The sequence below is a fragment of the Neoarius graeffei genome, chromosome 25 (genome assembly GCF_027579695.1).
Source record: "Neoarius graeffei isolate fNeoGra1 chromosome 25, fNeoGra1.pri, whole genome shotgun sequence".
NCBI classification, from domain to species: domain Eukaryota; kingdom Metazoa; phylum Chordata; class Actinopteri; order Siluriformes; family Ariidae; genus Neoarius; species Neoarius graeffei.
The window spans coordinates 12,098,508-12,112,330 of NC_083593.1; the positions used below are offsets into that span (position 1 = coordinate 12,098,508).

General features: G+C 41.1%; 1 protein-coding gene across 1 annotated transcript in view; it reads left to right on the forward strand.

Moving 5' to 3' along the window:
- LOC132873345 (DEP domain-containing protein 1B-like) overlaps window positions 1-13,823 on the forward strand; it is a 91,728-nt gene that overhangs the window by 44,813 nt on the left and 33,092 nt on the right. The window contains exon 8 of the mRNA XM_060908819.1: window positions 3,752-3,918. Coding sequence (XP_060764802.1) covers window positions 3,752-3,918 — 167 coding nt within the window. The remainder of the gene's footprint in view (window positions 1-3,751; window positions 3,919-13,823) is intronic.

Below are 13,823 nucleotides of genomic sequence, written 5' to 3' on the forward strand. Positions count from 1 at the left end.
ATTCAGAGATCGTGAAAAAGGTCAGTTTATTATTCAGTTTTTTCAATGATTAATTAGCAATTATTAGGATCAATTAGAAGTGTCCGGGGTGGGAGATCTCGTCAATTTGAACCATATTTTACACCCTCCAAATAGGCAAATACCCTGAATAATCATTTAAATAATTCAACAATTTACTATTTTATTATATGTCTGCTGTGAGTAAAATACTAGTATAAAAAAAAAAAGGCAAAAAATTAATCTGGCAGTCATTGCTTTCTTTAATTCATTTGTAGTAATTGATCTGGAAAAGTAATCTCAGTAATTGTTTTTCAGTATGGATGTGCTCGAACCAAGACTACTGCCGTCCTTGAAGCATTAGCCGAAGACTCAAAATTGGTAGTATGCAAAATGTAAATGGGGAAACTAAATACGCTGCTCTTTCCCGTGTTATGTTGGACATTTTAACAATATGTGACGAGTCACGGAATCCACGGACACATGTCGGCCGAAACGAATCCGAGAAAATCGCAAAAGAAGCATTAACGCTTCTTTTGCGATTTTCTCGGATTCGTTTCGGCCGACATGTGTCCGTGGATTCCGTGACTCGTCACATATTTCATTCAAATGCTGCTCGTGAAAGGCTATTTAGCATTGTTACCAAAAATAAAACTAAATTCAGACCAACCATGAGCGTAAAAACTCTGGATAGCTTGACTATTCACAAACAGAAAACGCAAGTAAGTAAACGAGCTTGTTTCAACGCCATTCCATCAGAAAGTGTGATTCGGAAAGCTAAAAAAGCTACAAAGGTCAAGCTATCCAGTTAAAAGCCCAGTAGATGAGTATTAGGCAGCTGGGCCATAGAAGGTTCACGCTGCACGCTGCACGCTACACGTTCACGTGAAGAACCGGACCCTGGGCCATTAAACTTCATGCTTGGATGTTCACGTGTTGCGTCTGTTCTACTTTGACCGAGTAACCAACAATATGGACTCTTCGGATGACGACGATTGCCTCATTCTGCTTTTACTGAGACAGAGGAAGAGAAAAAGGAACAGAATTTGGAGCCGAGAACACTTCCTTCTGAGAGAAACCCGTGGTGAATTTCACCGAACATTCTATAATCTGCTTGACAATCCCGATGAAGAACTATTTTTCAATTATACCATTCAATTATATTTTTTCTGAAGTTTTCCCCTGAAAGCATAGAGTTATCTCCCTAGACCCGTTCTGATTGGCTGGCGCGGCGATGACCGCATGCATTGACTGGAATTTCCATCTTCACGCCTAGAAAAAAGTGTGCATGTTCATTTCTCGCTTCACGCGTGAAGTGTGCAGCGTGCAACGTGAACGCCGTTCTATGGCCCAGAGCAAGTCATGCTACGTTTGTCCACTTTTCTTTACACGCGTGTAGCGTGTAGTGTGCAGCATGCAGCGTGCAGCGTGAACCTTCTATGGCCCAGCTGCCTTAATGTATTTTGTATTCTTTGTGTAAATTCCCTTCTTTTATATTGTTTGTGTAAGTGCATTGTTAAATTAGAATTACTTTATCCATACTGATACTACGTACTTTCATCGGTTACAATTGGTAGGTGTTGAATGTCTTGCAGAACAATTTTCTACAAGTATATGACCAAGTTGAAAATATGTTTTTTTTTTTCAATTGTAAAGTGATTTTTTTTTTTGGGGGGGGGGGCGATGGCTGTCTAATGATTTTAGATATAAAATTGTTGCAATCATTTGTAATGTGACATGTCAATAATATTGTAACTATAATTTTTGATACAGAAAAATAAAGATGATACTTCCTACGTTTTTCTAATACATAAAGTTATTAAGCAAATAATGTAATCCGCACTCTCCGTTCGCGTTGGATCATTATGATATGGGATCACTAAAGTTTGGCACCTCTGCTAGATTTAATGGAAAATAGTATAAAGACAACATATCAAATGTTGAAACTGAGAAATGTTATTGTTTTTTTGTTTTGAAAAATATATGCTCTTTTGAATTTGATGTCAGCAACACATTTCAAAAAAACTTGGACGCTGTGTTGCGTCATCTCTACTTTTAACAACACTCTGTAAACATTTAGGAACTGAGGAACCAATTGCTGTAGTTATGAAAGGGAAATGTTTTCCCATTCTTGCCTGATATACAATTTCAGTTGCTCAACAGTTCGGGGTCTCCTTTGTCATATTTTGCACTTTATAATGCACCAAATGTTTTAAATGGGAGACAGGTCTGGACGGCAGGCAGGCCAGTTTAGCACCCGGACTCTTACGACTGAGCCATGTAGTTTTAATGTGTGCAGAAAGCAGTTTGGCATTTTCTTGCTGAAAGAAGGAAGGCCTTCCCTGAAAAAGATTTTGTCTGGATGGCAGCATGTTGCTCTGAAACGTGTATATATCATTCAGCATTAATGATGCCTTCCCAGATGTACAAGCTACCCATGTCATGTGCACTAATGCACCCTCATACTATCACAGAATGCTGGCTTTCGAACTGTGCACTGATAACAAGCCGGATGGTCCCTCTCCTCTTCAGGCTGGAGGACGTAGTGTCCATGATTTCTAAAAAGGATTTCTACTTTTGATTCGTCAGACCTCGGGACAATTTTCCACTTCGCCTCAGTTTATCGTAAAAGAGCTCGGGCCCCAGAGAAGGTGGCAGTGTTTCTGGATATTGTTTATATCTGGTTTTGGATGCAGTAATGAACTGTTTTCACTGACGATGGTTTTCTGAAGTGTTCCTGAGCCCACACAGTGATTTCCACTACAGACACGTGTCTGGTTTTAATGCAGTGTCGCCTGAGGGCCTGAAGATCACAGGCATCCAGTGTCAGTTTTCAGCCTTGTCTCTTGCATACAGAGATTTCTCCAGATTCTCTGAATCTATTAATGATATTATGTCCCATAGATGATGTGATCCCCAAGTTCTTTGCAATTTTACATTGAGGAACGTTATTCTTAAATTGTTGCACTGTTTGCCCACGCAGTCTTTCACAGAGCGGTGAACCCCTCCCCATCTTTACTTCTGAGAGACTCCACCTCTCTGGGATGCTCTTTTTATACCCGATCATGTGACTGACCTGTTGCCAATTAACCAAATGAGTTTTTATTTTATTTTTTTTAGCATTACACATTTTCCGTCTTTTGTTGCCTGCTGTCCCAACTTTTCTGAAACGTGTTGCTGACATCAAATTCAAAATGAGCATATATTTAAAAAAAAACAATAAATTTTCTCCGTTTCAACATTTTATATGTTGTCTTTGTAATATTTTCAATGAAATATAGGGTTTCTATTATTTGCAAATCTTCACATTCTTTTTTTTATTATTTATGTTTTACACAGTGTCCCAACTTTTTTGGAATTGGGGTTGTAATTTTCTTCATGGGAAAATCTTATCGTGAATCCTGAATTGGGTGAATTGTTACATGCCTACAAAGGACATGTATATCAAACATGGAGGGTTAGTTTATTCTGCAAATTTAGTCCACTTTTAAGTTTAATTAATTTACCAAGAGTAGATTTGACCAGAATTGTTGGTCTGATCAGGTTACAGTCGTCTGTTACTTTCTGAGTGTTAAAATAGTAGCACATTTGACTTACGCCTTAGCTCATCAAAGGAATGAATTCTGTTAAGCTTAATTGGGAATATTATTAAAAAAAAATTCCAAAGCACATCCTGTAAATCCTATATTGATTGGTGGAACTGAATAGCATTGATACAGTATTACAGAACACATTTCCCTCTCTGTCTGTTCAGGACTCCTTCCCCGGCAGCAGATTGCGGTTGAGGCGTTGCAGGTCTGCTGCCTCCTCCTGCCTCCAGCCAGCCGGCGAAAGCTGCAGCTATTAATGCGCCTGATGACTAAAGCCTGCAACAATCATCACCTCCCTCCACTTAACGACACCATAGGAACACGCACCCTGGTGATTTACATTCCTAATTCTCTCTAACATGAGCTGAGATGTCTGCTTTATTGCTTACTGCGTTAGACGGTTTAATTGTTTTGCTTTTCATTCACCTGAATGAATTCATTTAAAGCTCATAGGCAACGGTTTTAATTTTATGCACATTTGATACTTTATATGTTAAAAAATCCTCTGTAATTTTCTTCTGGTCCCAAGAAGTATTGTCAATAAGTAATAATTAAAATAAGTTAGCGTGGATCGTGGCGAATTTCTGTTTGGCTATTTTCGTGACCACTCGGCGCGCGACGCCATTTAAGCCAAATAAAGCGCTTGAGTTGAGTCCACTTCCGTTTACTTACATTGCCGTTCAGCTTGAGTGCAGACATGCATTTGGGAATTTCCAAAGAAAAACCATGCCTTATTGTTGTGCAGTGAACTGCAACAACGGGACCGGTTCAGGAAGAAGTTTTTACCTTTTTCCGAGAGAGGAGAAGAGGCAGAGAGAGTGGGTTGGCTTTTTCTGGAAGAGGAGAAGAGGCGGAGCGAGTGGGTTGGCTTTTTACAAAAAAGGAGACGAGGCGGAGCGATAGGGTTTGTTTTTTACGAAAAAGGAGAAGAGGCGGAGCAAAAGGGTTGTTTTATTCCGAAAAGGAGAAGAGGCGGAGCGAGTGGGTTGGCTTTTTCCTTAAAAGGAGAAGAGGCGGAGCGAGAGGGTTGGCTTTTTCCGAAAAAGAAGAAGAGGCAGAGTGAGAGGGTTGGCTTTTTCCGAAAGAGGAGAAGAGGCGGAGCGAGAGGGTTGTTTTTTTCCGAAAAAGGAGAAGAGACGGAGCGAGAGAGTTGGTTTTTTCCGAAAAAGGAGAAGAGGCGGAGCGAGAGTGTTGGCTTTTTCTGAAAAAGGAGAAGAGGCGGAGCGAGAGGGTTGGCTTTTTCCAAAAAAGGAGAAGAGACGGAGCGAGTGGGTTGGCTTTTTCCGAAAAAGGAGAAGAGGCGGAGCGAGAGGGTTGGCTTTTTCCGAAAAAGAAGAAGAGGCGGAGCGAGTGGGTTGTCTTTTTCCAAAAAAGGAGACGAGGCGGAGCGATAGGGTTTGTTTTTTCCGAAAAAGGAGAAGAGGTGGAGCGAGAGGGTTGGCTTTTTCCAAAAAAGGAGAAGAGGCGGAGCAAAAGGTTTGTTTTATTCCGAAAAAGGAGAAGAAGCGGAGCGAGAGGGTTGGCTTTTTCCAAAAAAGAAGAAGAGGCGGAGCGAGTGGGTTGGCTTTTTCCAAAAAAGGAGACGAGGCGGAGCGATAGGGTTTGTTTTTTCCGAAAAAGGAGAAGAGGTGGAGTGAGAGGGTTGGCTTTTTTCAAAAAAGGAGAAGAGGCGGAGCAAAAGGGTTGTTTTATTCCGAAAAAGGAGAAGAGGCGGAGCGAGAGGGTTGGCTTTTTCCGAAAGAGGAGAAGAGGCGGAGCGAGAGGGTTGGCTTTTTCCGAAAAAGGAGAAGAGGCGGAGCGAGAGGGTTGGCTTTTTCCGAAAAAGGAGAAGAGGCGGAGCGAGAGGGTTGGCTTTTTCCGAAAAAGGAGAAGAGGCGGAGCGATAGGGTTGGCATTTTTACTTTTGCTTGCAAATGACAAGTCAAGAATCCTGAGGGATCCTGTACAATCATTGTGGAAATGAGACAAAGGGATATTTCCTCGCTCAGAGTCGGCTATAAATAGTATAATGCTGCGGCTGGCAGGCTAATGTGGCCTACCCGCGCACTGTCCAGTAATCGTTCCCTATATCCACTAGGGAGGGCGGTTTAATTATTCTTCAAAAGGGCTCTTATTTAGTATTACGCCGAAAGTAGGAATTTATCATAACTACCAGGATAAATCGTTTGGGCGCGAGTCTTGTTGAGGTCCGGGGTCACCGCGATCAGAGTCGGCCGAGTCGCTGTCCGATTCCGAGGCCGCACGGTCAAACCAGTGAGCCACATTCACCGATTGCTTCGCAACGGCCATGGGTTCATACATATACGGTTTCACCTCTCGATATTCAATTTGGAGAGTTCCTACTTCAAAATTGCTGTCACTTTCAGACATTTTACACAACCTCTCACGACAAAAGTCCGTACACGTGTGCTCGGTTCGCAAGTAAACACAGAGCTGCTCCCAGTCTGTTTGGCTTAAATGATGTCTTGACGACGGTCCCCTGGCAGTGAAAGTGCACATAAATGAGATGTAAACAAACCTTCGGAAATTGGGCAAAACAGTATATTTTAACCGTTTTATTCAAGTTTAGGGTGAAAATTAGACACCAGGAAGATTGAATTCGCTTTCTGGGTCGTTCTTCTAGACCAGGGGTCACCAAACTTTTTTCTCTGGGGGCCACATTGTCGTTCCTGACTGTGATGGGGGCCGGGGTCGGGTCAGCTATATAACATAGAATTGTATGACCCAGACAAATATGACCACCAGCAGGCCTCATTGTGTAGTAGAGATTACTAGCCTGGCACAGCCATCCACACTACTATATCAACACTACTATATCCCCACTACTCTATCCACACTACTATATCCCCACTACTCTATCCACACTACTATATCAACACTACTCTATCCACACTACTATATCAACACTACTATATCAACACTACTCTATCCACACTACTATATCAACACTACTATATCCCCACTACTCTATCCACACTACTATATCCCCACTACTCTATCCACACTACTATATCAACACTACTATATCCCCACTACTCTATCCACACTACTATATCCCCACTACTCTATCCACACTACTATATCCCCACTACTCTATCCACACTACTATATCAACACTACTCTATCCACACTACTATATCAACACTACTCTATCCACACTACTATATCAACACTACTCTATCCACACTACTATATCAACACTACTATATCCCCACTACTCTATCCACACTACTATATCAACACTACTATATCCCCACTACTCTATCCACACTACTATATCCCCACTACTCTATCCACACTACTATATCCCCACTACTCTATCCACACTACTATATCCCCACTACTCTATCCACACTACTATATCAACACTACTCTATCCACACTACTATATCAACACTACTCTATCCACACTACTATATCAACACTACTATATCCCCACTACTCTATCCACACTACTATATCCCCACTACTCTATCCACACTACTATATCAACACTACTCTATCCACACTACTATATCAACACTACTATATCCCCACTACTCTATCCACACTACTATATCCCCACTACTCTATCCACACTACTATATCAACACTACTATATCCCCACTACTCTATCCACACTACTATATCAACACTACTCTATCCACACTACTATATCAACACTACTATATCCCCACTACTCTATCCACACTACTATATCAACACTACTCTATCCACACTACTATATCAACACTACTATATCCCCACTACTCTATCCACACTACTATATCAACACTACTCTATCCACACTACTATATCAACACTACTATATCCCCACTACTCTATCCACACTACTATATCCCCACTACTCTATCCACACTACTATATCAACACTACTCTATCCACACTACTATATCAACACTACTATATCCCCACTACTCTATCCACACTACTATATCCCCACTACTCTATCCACACTACTATATCAACACTACTCTATCCACACTACTATATCAACACTACTATATCCCCACTACTCTATCCACACTACTATATCCCCACTACTATATCCCCACTACTCTATCCACACTACTATATCAACACTACTATATCCCCACTACTCTATCCACACTACTATATCAACACTACTCTATCCACACTACTATATCAACACTACTATATCCCCACTACTCTATCCACACTACTATATCCCCACTACTCTATCCACACTACTATATCAACACTACTATATCCCCACTACTCTATCCACACTACTATATCCCCACTACTCTATCCACACTACTATATCAACACTACTATATCCCCACTACTCTATCCACACTACTATATCAACACTACTATATCCCCACTACTCTATCCACACTACTATATCCCCACTACTCTATCCCCACTACTATATCAACACTACTATATCCCCACTACTCTATCCACACTACTATATCAACACTACTATATCCCCACTACTCTATCCACACTACTATATCAACACTACTATATCCCCACTACTCTATCCACACTACTATATCAACACTACTATATCCCCACTACTCTATCCACACTACTATATCCCCACTACTCTATCCACACTACTATATCAACACTACTATATCCCCACTACTCTATCCACACTACTATATCAACACTACTATATCCCCACTACTCTATCCACACTACTATATCCCCACTACTCTATCCACACTACTATATCCCCACTACTCTATCCACACTACTATATCAACACTACTCTATCCACACTACTATATCCACACTACTATATCAACACTACTATATCCCCACTACTCTATCCACACTACTATATCAACACTACTATATCCCCACTACTCTATCCACACTACTATATCCCCACTACTCTATCCCCACTACTATATCAACACTACTATATCCCCACTACTCTATCCACACTACTATATCAACACTACTATATCCCCACTACTCTATCCACACTACTATATCCCCACTACTCTATCCACACTACTATATCAACACTACTATATCCCCACTACTCTATCCACACTACTATATCAACACTACTATATCAACACTACTTTAGCCCCACTACTATATCAACACTTGATTCCTGGCACATATTTGTTTATCTTTACTAGTGGTTTGCAAAAGTAGTAATCGAGTCTTCACACTTTGTTTTAATTTAAAATACCACAGATATTCCATTTATTTATTTTCTAATAAAAATAACATCAAAGCTGTCAAGCTAAGAAACATCTGCCTAGTTGAGGTGATTGACACTGGCAAAGGTGAGTGGAAAATTATAAATTGTAGGTAGGCCTGTTGATATTATTAATAATATAAATAATAATTGTGTGCAGCACTTAATAAAGGTCAAATAAATAGGCCTATGAAATAAATACATTTAAAAAAACAGTGAAATTATAATAATATGAGCAATAGATCAATAGATCACAGCAGTTGTGTTGTGTCCTGCACGTCATTGCTCTCATCCATGGCCAAAGCAAAAAACTCGAATTCTGACGCTTTCTCATTCAGCTGGTCATACACGCTGTCCCCCAAATCTTCGGTTCGCCTGGTCATAGTAGGTGCGGAGAGACTCACCGCGTTGAGCGCATCCTTCTTGTCGGGACACACCTCCTCGGCCACAGCAAGCATGCATACTTGCTTGGACAGCAGCCTGACGCAGATTATATTCTTTGAAAACCGACACACTTTCTTTACATACAAGACAAACTGCACGGTCCTTACACTGAACGAAAAAAATAATCGGCGGTCCACTGTTCTTTAAAAACTCTGCACTCTCTGTCAGCTTTTCGCTTACCGCTAGCCATTTTGCTGTCCTGAACACTGACAGTTCTCTGCGCGTGCGCTGCCTGTCACTGCTTGATCGCGAGCATATGACGAAAATTCGGAAAATATGAATTGTTCATTTTATAACTAAATATCAATTTTAATTGATAAAATCAACAAAATACAAGATGCAGACATGTTATTATTTGCCAAAAAGCAATTTAAAAAAATAGGCCATGACCACTTTTGGGGATTGCCTCATAGGGCCGGTTCAAGTGATGGGGGGCAGAGGGGCTGGGGGGCCGGTCAAAGGGGGGTGGCGGGCCGGATCTGGCCCGCGGGCCGTAGTTTGGTGACCCCTGTTCTAGACAATAAAGTTGATATTCTACGTTTCACCTCCGACCCTTGCCTATGACCTTTAAAGTCATTCAGTTTGAGTGACTATGAAGTTAACCTGAGATTTAAAAGAGAAGATTTAATAACTCACACCCTGCATGTATTTTATACCGAGGTATATTCTCAATGCAGTTATTCTTCAATTCATCCTTAAACCTATTCGAAAATTCTGCACCCCATAATCTCAGTGAGACTCTCCACTGAAAATGAATGACTTGCTATTGTTTTTCTTTTTTGACAGAAGCAGTGAAAAGGCAGCCTTAGAGTGCTCGTTTGCTTCTCACTGGCTTCCATGATATCAGTATTGCAAAGGCCAGTATTATAATACCGATTAACATCATTATAAAATGAGAAGCTTGTAAATCCTGGCAGAGAGCTTAGCTGAGCACTTAACCTTTTTTTAACGTCTTCAATAATATCAGTATCAGCAAAACTTCCTTCAGACAGTTTTTAATCGAGCACATGCACACAATTAATTAGATTTCTGTGAAATATTTTTAGAGAGGTGGACAAAGTACCCAACTTCATTACTAAAGTCAGAGTACAGATCCCGGTGGTTAAATGTTACTCCGGTACAAGTGAAAGTTGTCCAGTCAAATTTTTACTTCAGTTAAAGTACTGAAGTATTTGCTTTTAAAAATACTTAAATATGAAAAGTACATGCTCTGTCAACTAGGGCTGTAACGATATGCGTATCGAAATCGAAATCGCGATACGCAGAGCCACGATCCGTATCGCGATACAAGAAGGCAGAATCGCGGTACACCCTTTCAAACTTCTCCTCAGCCCAAAAACAGAGGCGCTTCCAAACTTCAATTTATGAATACTTTACTTTTTATTTAATTACATTTTAAACTTATTAAATTACTTTTATTTTTTTATATCTATTAGTAAGTCGTTTTTTCGCCGACCTGCGACAATCTTCTGCGAGTCACGCAACGTCCACACTCGCCGCTGGCAGAGCATTCATTTCTTTTAAGCGGTCGCCATTCTGGTTGCGACGCGGGGAGCGAATCTGTAAACAAGCAGCTCATTGGCTGGCTAGGTGTGCCACAAGCCAATCACAATCACTTGACCGGAAAGGCATGCAGTGTTGCCAGATTGGGTGGGTTTAGGTGCTTTTTGGCTGGTTTGGAACATATTTTGGGGTGGAAAACATTAGCAATATCTGGCAACACTGAAGGCATGTCTGCTTGGGCGGAAGCCTTCTGCGATAGTTACATTTTGACACGCGAGCAATGTTTCACCATAAAAATTCCGTAATTTCCATCTGTTTTCCGCGATCACAGAAAATCATTGGCCCTATGAGAGTGAGACAGTGAGAGAGCCACCTCCCCCCAAAAAAAATCTTAACGGATTTACACGATTTGGAAAAATGACTTTTTCAGAACCGAAAAAAACAGAGCTTCCGGCTCAACAGTATTATTTTGAGAAATAAAACAATCTTTGGATATACATTTGTTCATTTTTGCGTACATATTACTCATTCTCTGCAGTGGTCTGAATTATTTGTTATTAAATAGTTAATGTAAGTAAGTAAATGTTAATAAGTCAAATTTACTACTTTAAAAAAACATTTTAAAAAAAATCGTGGGCGTATCGAATCGTGGGTCAAAAATCGCGATACGAATCGAATCGTGAGTTGGGTGTATCGTTACAGCCCTACTGTCAACGCATCGTTGTTTTATTGCCACAACGCTTACAAAACCTAATGCTGTTACCAACGACAGAAATGTGAATTCAGAAAATGAACGCATGCCGTGCCATCATGGTGGTTTAACGTTAAGCTAGCTAGTCAGTGAAACTCCACCTGACATGCTAGCAAACTCTTTTCGAACTCGAAATCATATTGGGTAGCTAACGCTACTAGAAAAGAAAGATTTCTACATTGTGTTTATTTGGCAAGATTATGCTAAAACATATTTCTGAAAGGACTTCAGATAAGTTAACGTTGTTCATGTTAGCGTGACTCCATTTTTACATGCTAACTAACAGTGTCCACGTTAACTAGCTATGTGTAAACGTTAGCCGTGGACAAGGCGATGGCAACTTGGCGGACAAATCCATAGAAAGTCATTTGACTAACCAGACTGCGTAGCTATTGCAACGTTATCGCTAGCTCTATAACCACAGACAGCTTCACTGCAAGCTTTCTCTTGGAATAAAACGTTTATATCCCTCAATATGCTTCCGCAGGTTGGACATCGAGTTTTTGTAGGCCGTGATGTGGTTCGTTTTCGACAAACAAAGCAAACATTTAAAACGAAACGAATCTTTAATCCTTTCAGGAAACTGAAACATGGGTTCATGGGCCATGGGTGCATTCATTCCCCAGAAGAACCGCCTCCTTCCATTCTGCCATCAACGGATTGTGTTCAAGTAATGCTGTTGAGAAATAATTGAGCTTGATTTTATCCAGTCTATGGACGTGACGTGACCCTAGTGATTACTGATCGGCTCTCAGTGTCACCTGCGAAAATACCATCACGTTTTATAAAAGAAAAGAAAAAAAACATTCACTTTCAAAGCTGCTTCATAGTAACGAGGACGTTGATAGAAATGCAGTGGAGTGAAAAGTACGATATTTGCTTTTCAAATGTAGTGAAGTTAAAGTCATAAGTTTCCAAAAAAAATACTCAAGTAAAGTACAGATACTCAAAAAGTGTACTTAAGTACAGTACTCAAGTAAATGTACTTCGTTACTGTCCACCTCTGTATTTTTAAACCATTTAAAATGTGCACGTCCTCCTGATGATTTTTTTTTTCTTTTTAACCAGTGATGATCCGTTTACAGCTACAGAAGAAAGCCTTTTCTTTTTTTAAAGATTCTTTTTGGGCTTTTTCCACCTTTATTGGATAGGACAGTGTAGAGACAGGAAATGAGCGGGAGGGATCGGGAAATTACCTCAGGTCGGAATCGAACCCGAGTCCCCAGATTTATGGTATGGCACCTTATCCACCTGAGCCACGACGCCCCAAGAAAGTGTTGTCTTAGCTCACATAAATCAGGGCTCGAAATTTGCGGTGGTCCGGTCACCCGAGGCGACTTAATTTGTCATTTGGCGGGTAATTCCTGTCACTAGGCAGCCCGGCTGGCTAGTTGAAAATAAAAAAATATATATGAAGTGAAGATTCAGACTAGGCCTGTGCAATATATCGAATATACTCGATATAGCTCCGAAAATTCTGTGTGAGATACATATAATTATTATATCGTAACTATCGAGTATTTTATGGTCATCTGCCGACTTGCGTTTGTTTCATGTTTGTTGCGTTTGTTTAAAACCTTTTCCGGTGGTTTTCTCCTGCCCCTTTTCCACCAAAGCAGTTCCAGGGCTGGTTCGGGGCCAGTGCTTAGTTTGGAACCGGGTTTTCTGTTTCCACTGACAAAGAACTGGCTCTGGGGCCAGAAAAACCGGTTCCAGGCTAGCACCAACTCTCTGCTGGGCCAGAGGAAAGAACCGCTTACGTCAGCGGGGGGGCGGACTTGTTAAGACCAGAAACAAGACCGTGAAAGATCGCCATTTTTAAGCGCCGAGAAGCAGCAGCTGTACAAACGCGAAGTCATCCATTATTATTATTATTGTTGTTGCTGCTTCTTCGGTGTTGTTTTTGCTTCGATATTCGCGCCAAGGTTTATGTAAACGTAGCACCGTAACTAATGTATACAGCGACGGAATGACGTATACAGCGACGTAATGACGTGGCTCCCCTTAGCACCGCGAGCTATGGAAAAGCAAACTGGTTCTCAGCTGGCTCGCAAGTTGAACGAGTTGTGAACCAGCACCAGCACTGGCCCTGAACTAGCCTGGGAAATCCCATGCTGCTTTGCACAATCGTTCCGATCTGAAAAGACAGCATGGAAACTATGGTCTAAAGGCTCGCCTGAGTTAGGGAGCCAATCAGAGAGTGGGGAGGGGTGGAAAGACGGTGACGCGTACTACTCGACAAACGGAAGCTTGTAGTTTATTTGGGACTGTTTACGGATCACATTTAACATGGCGGCGAGCGATACGAACCAAACTTTCGATCAAGCTTTAGACACTGTTCTGAATAGTT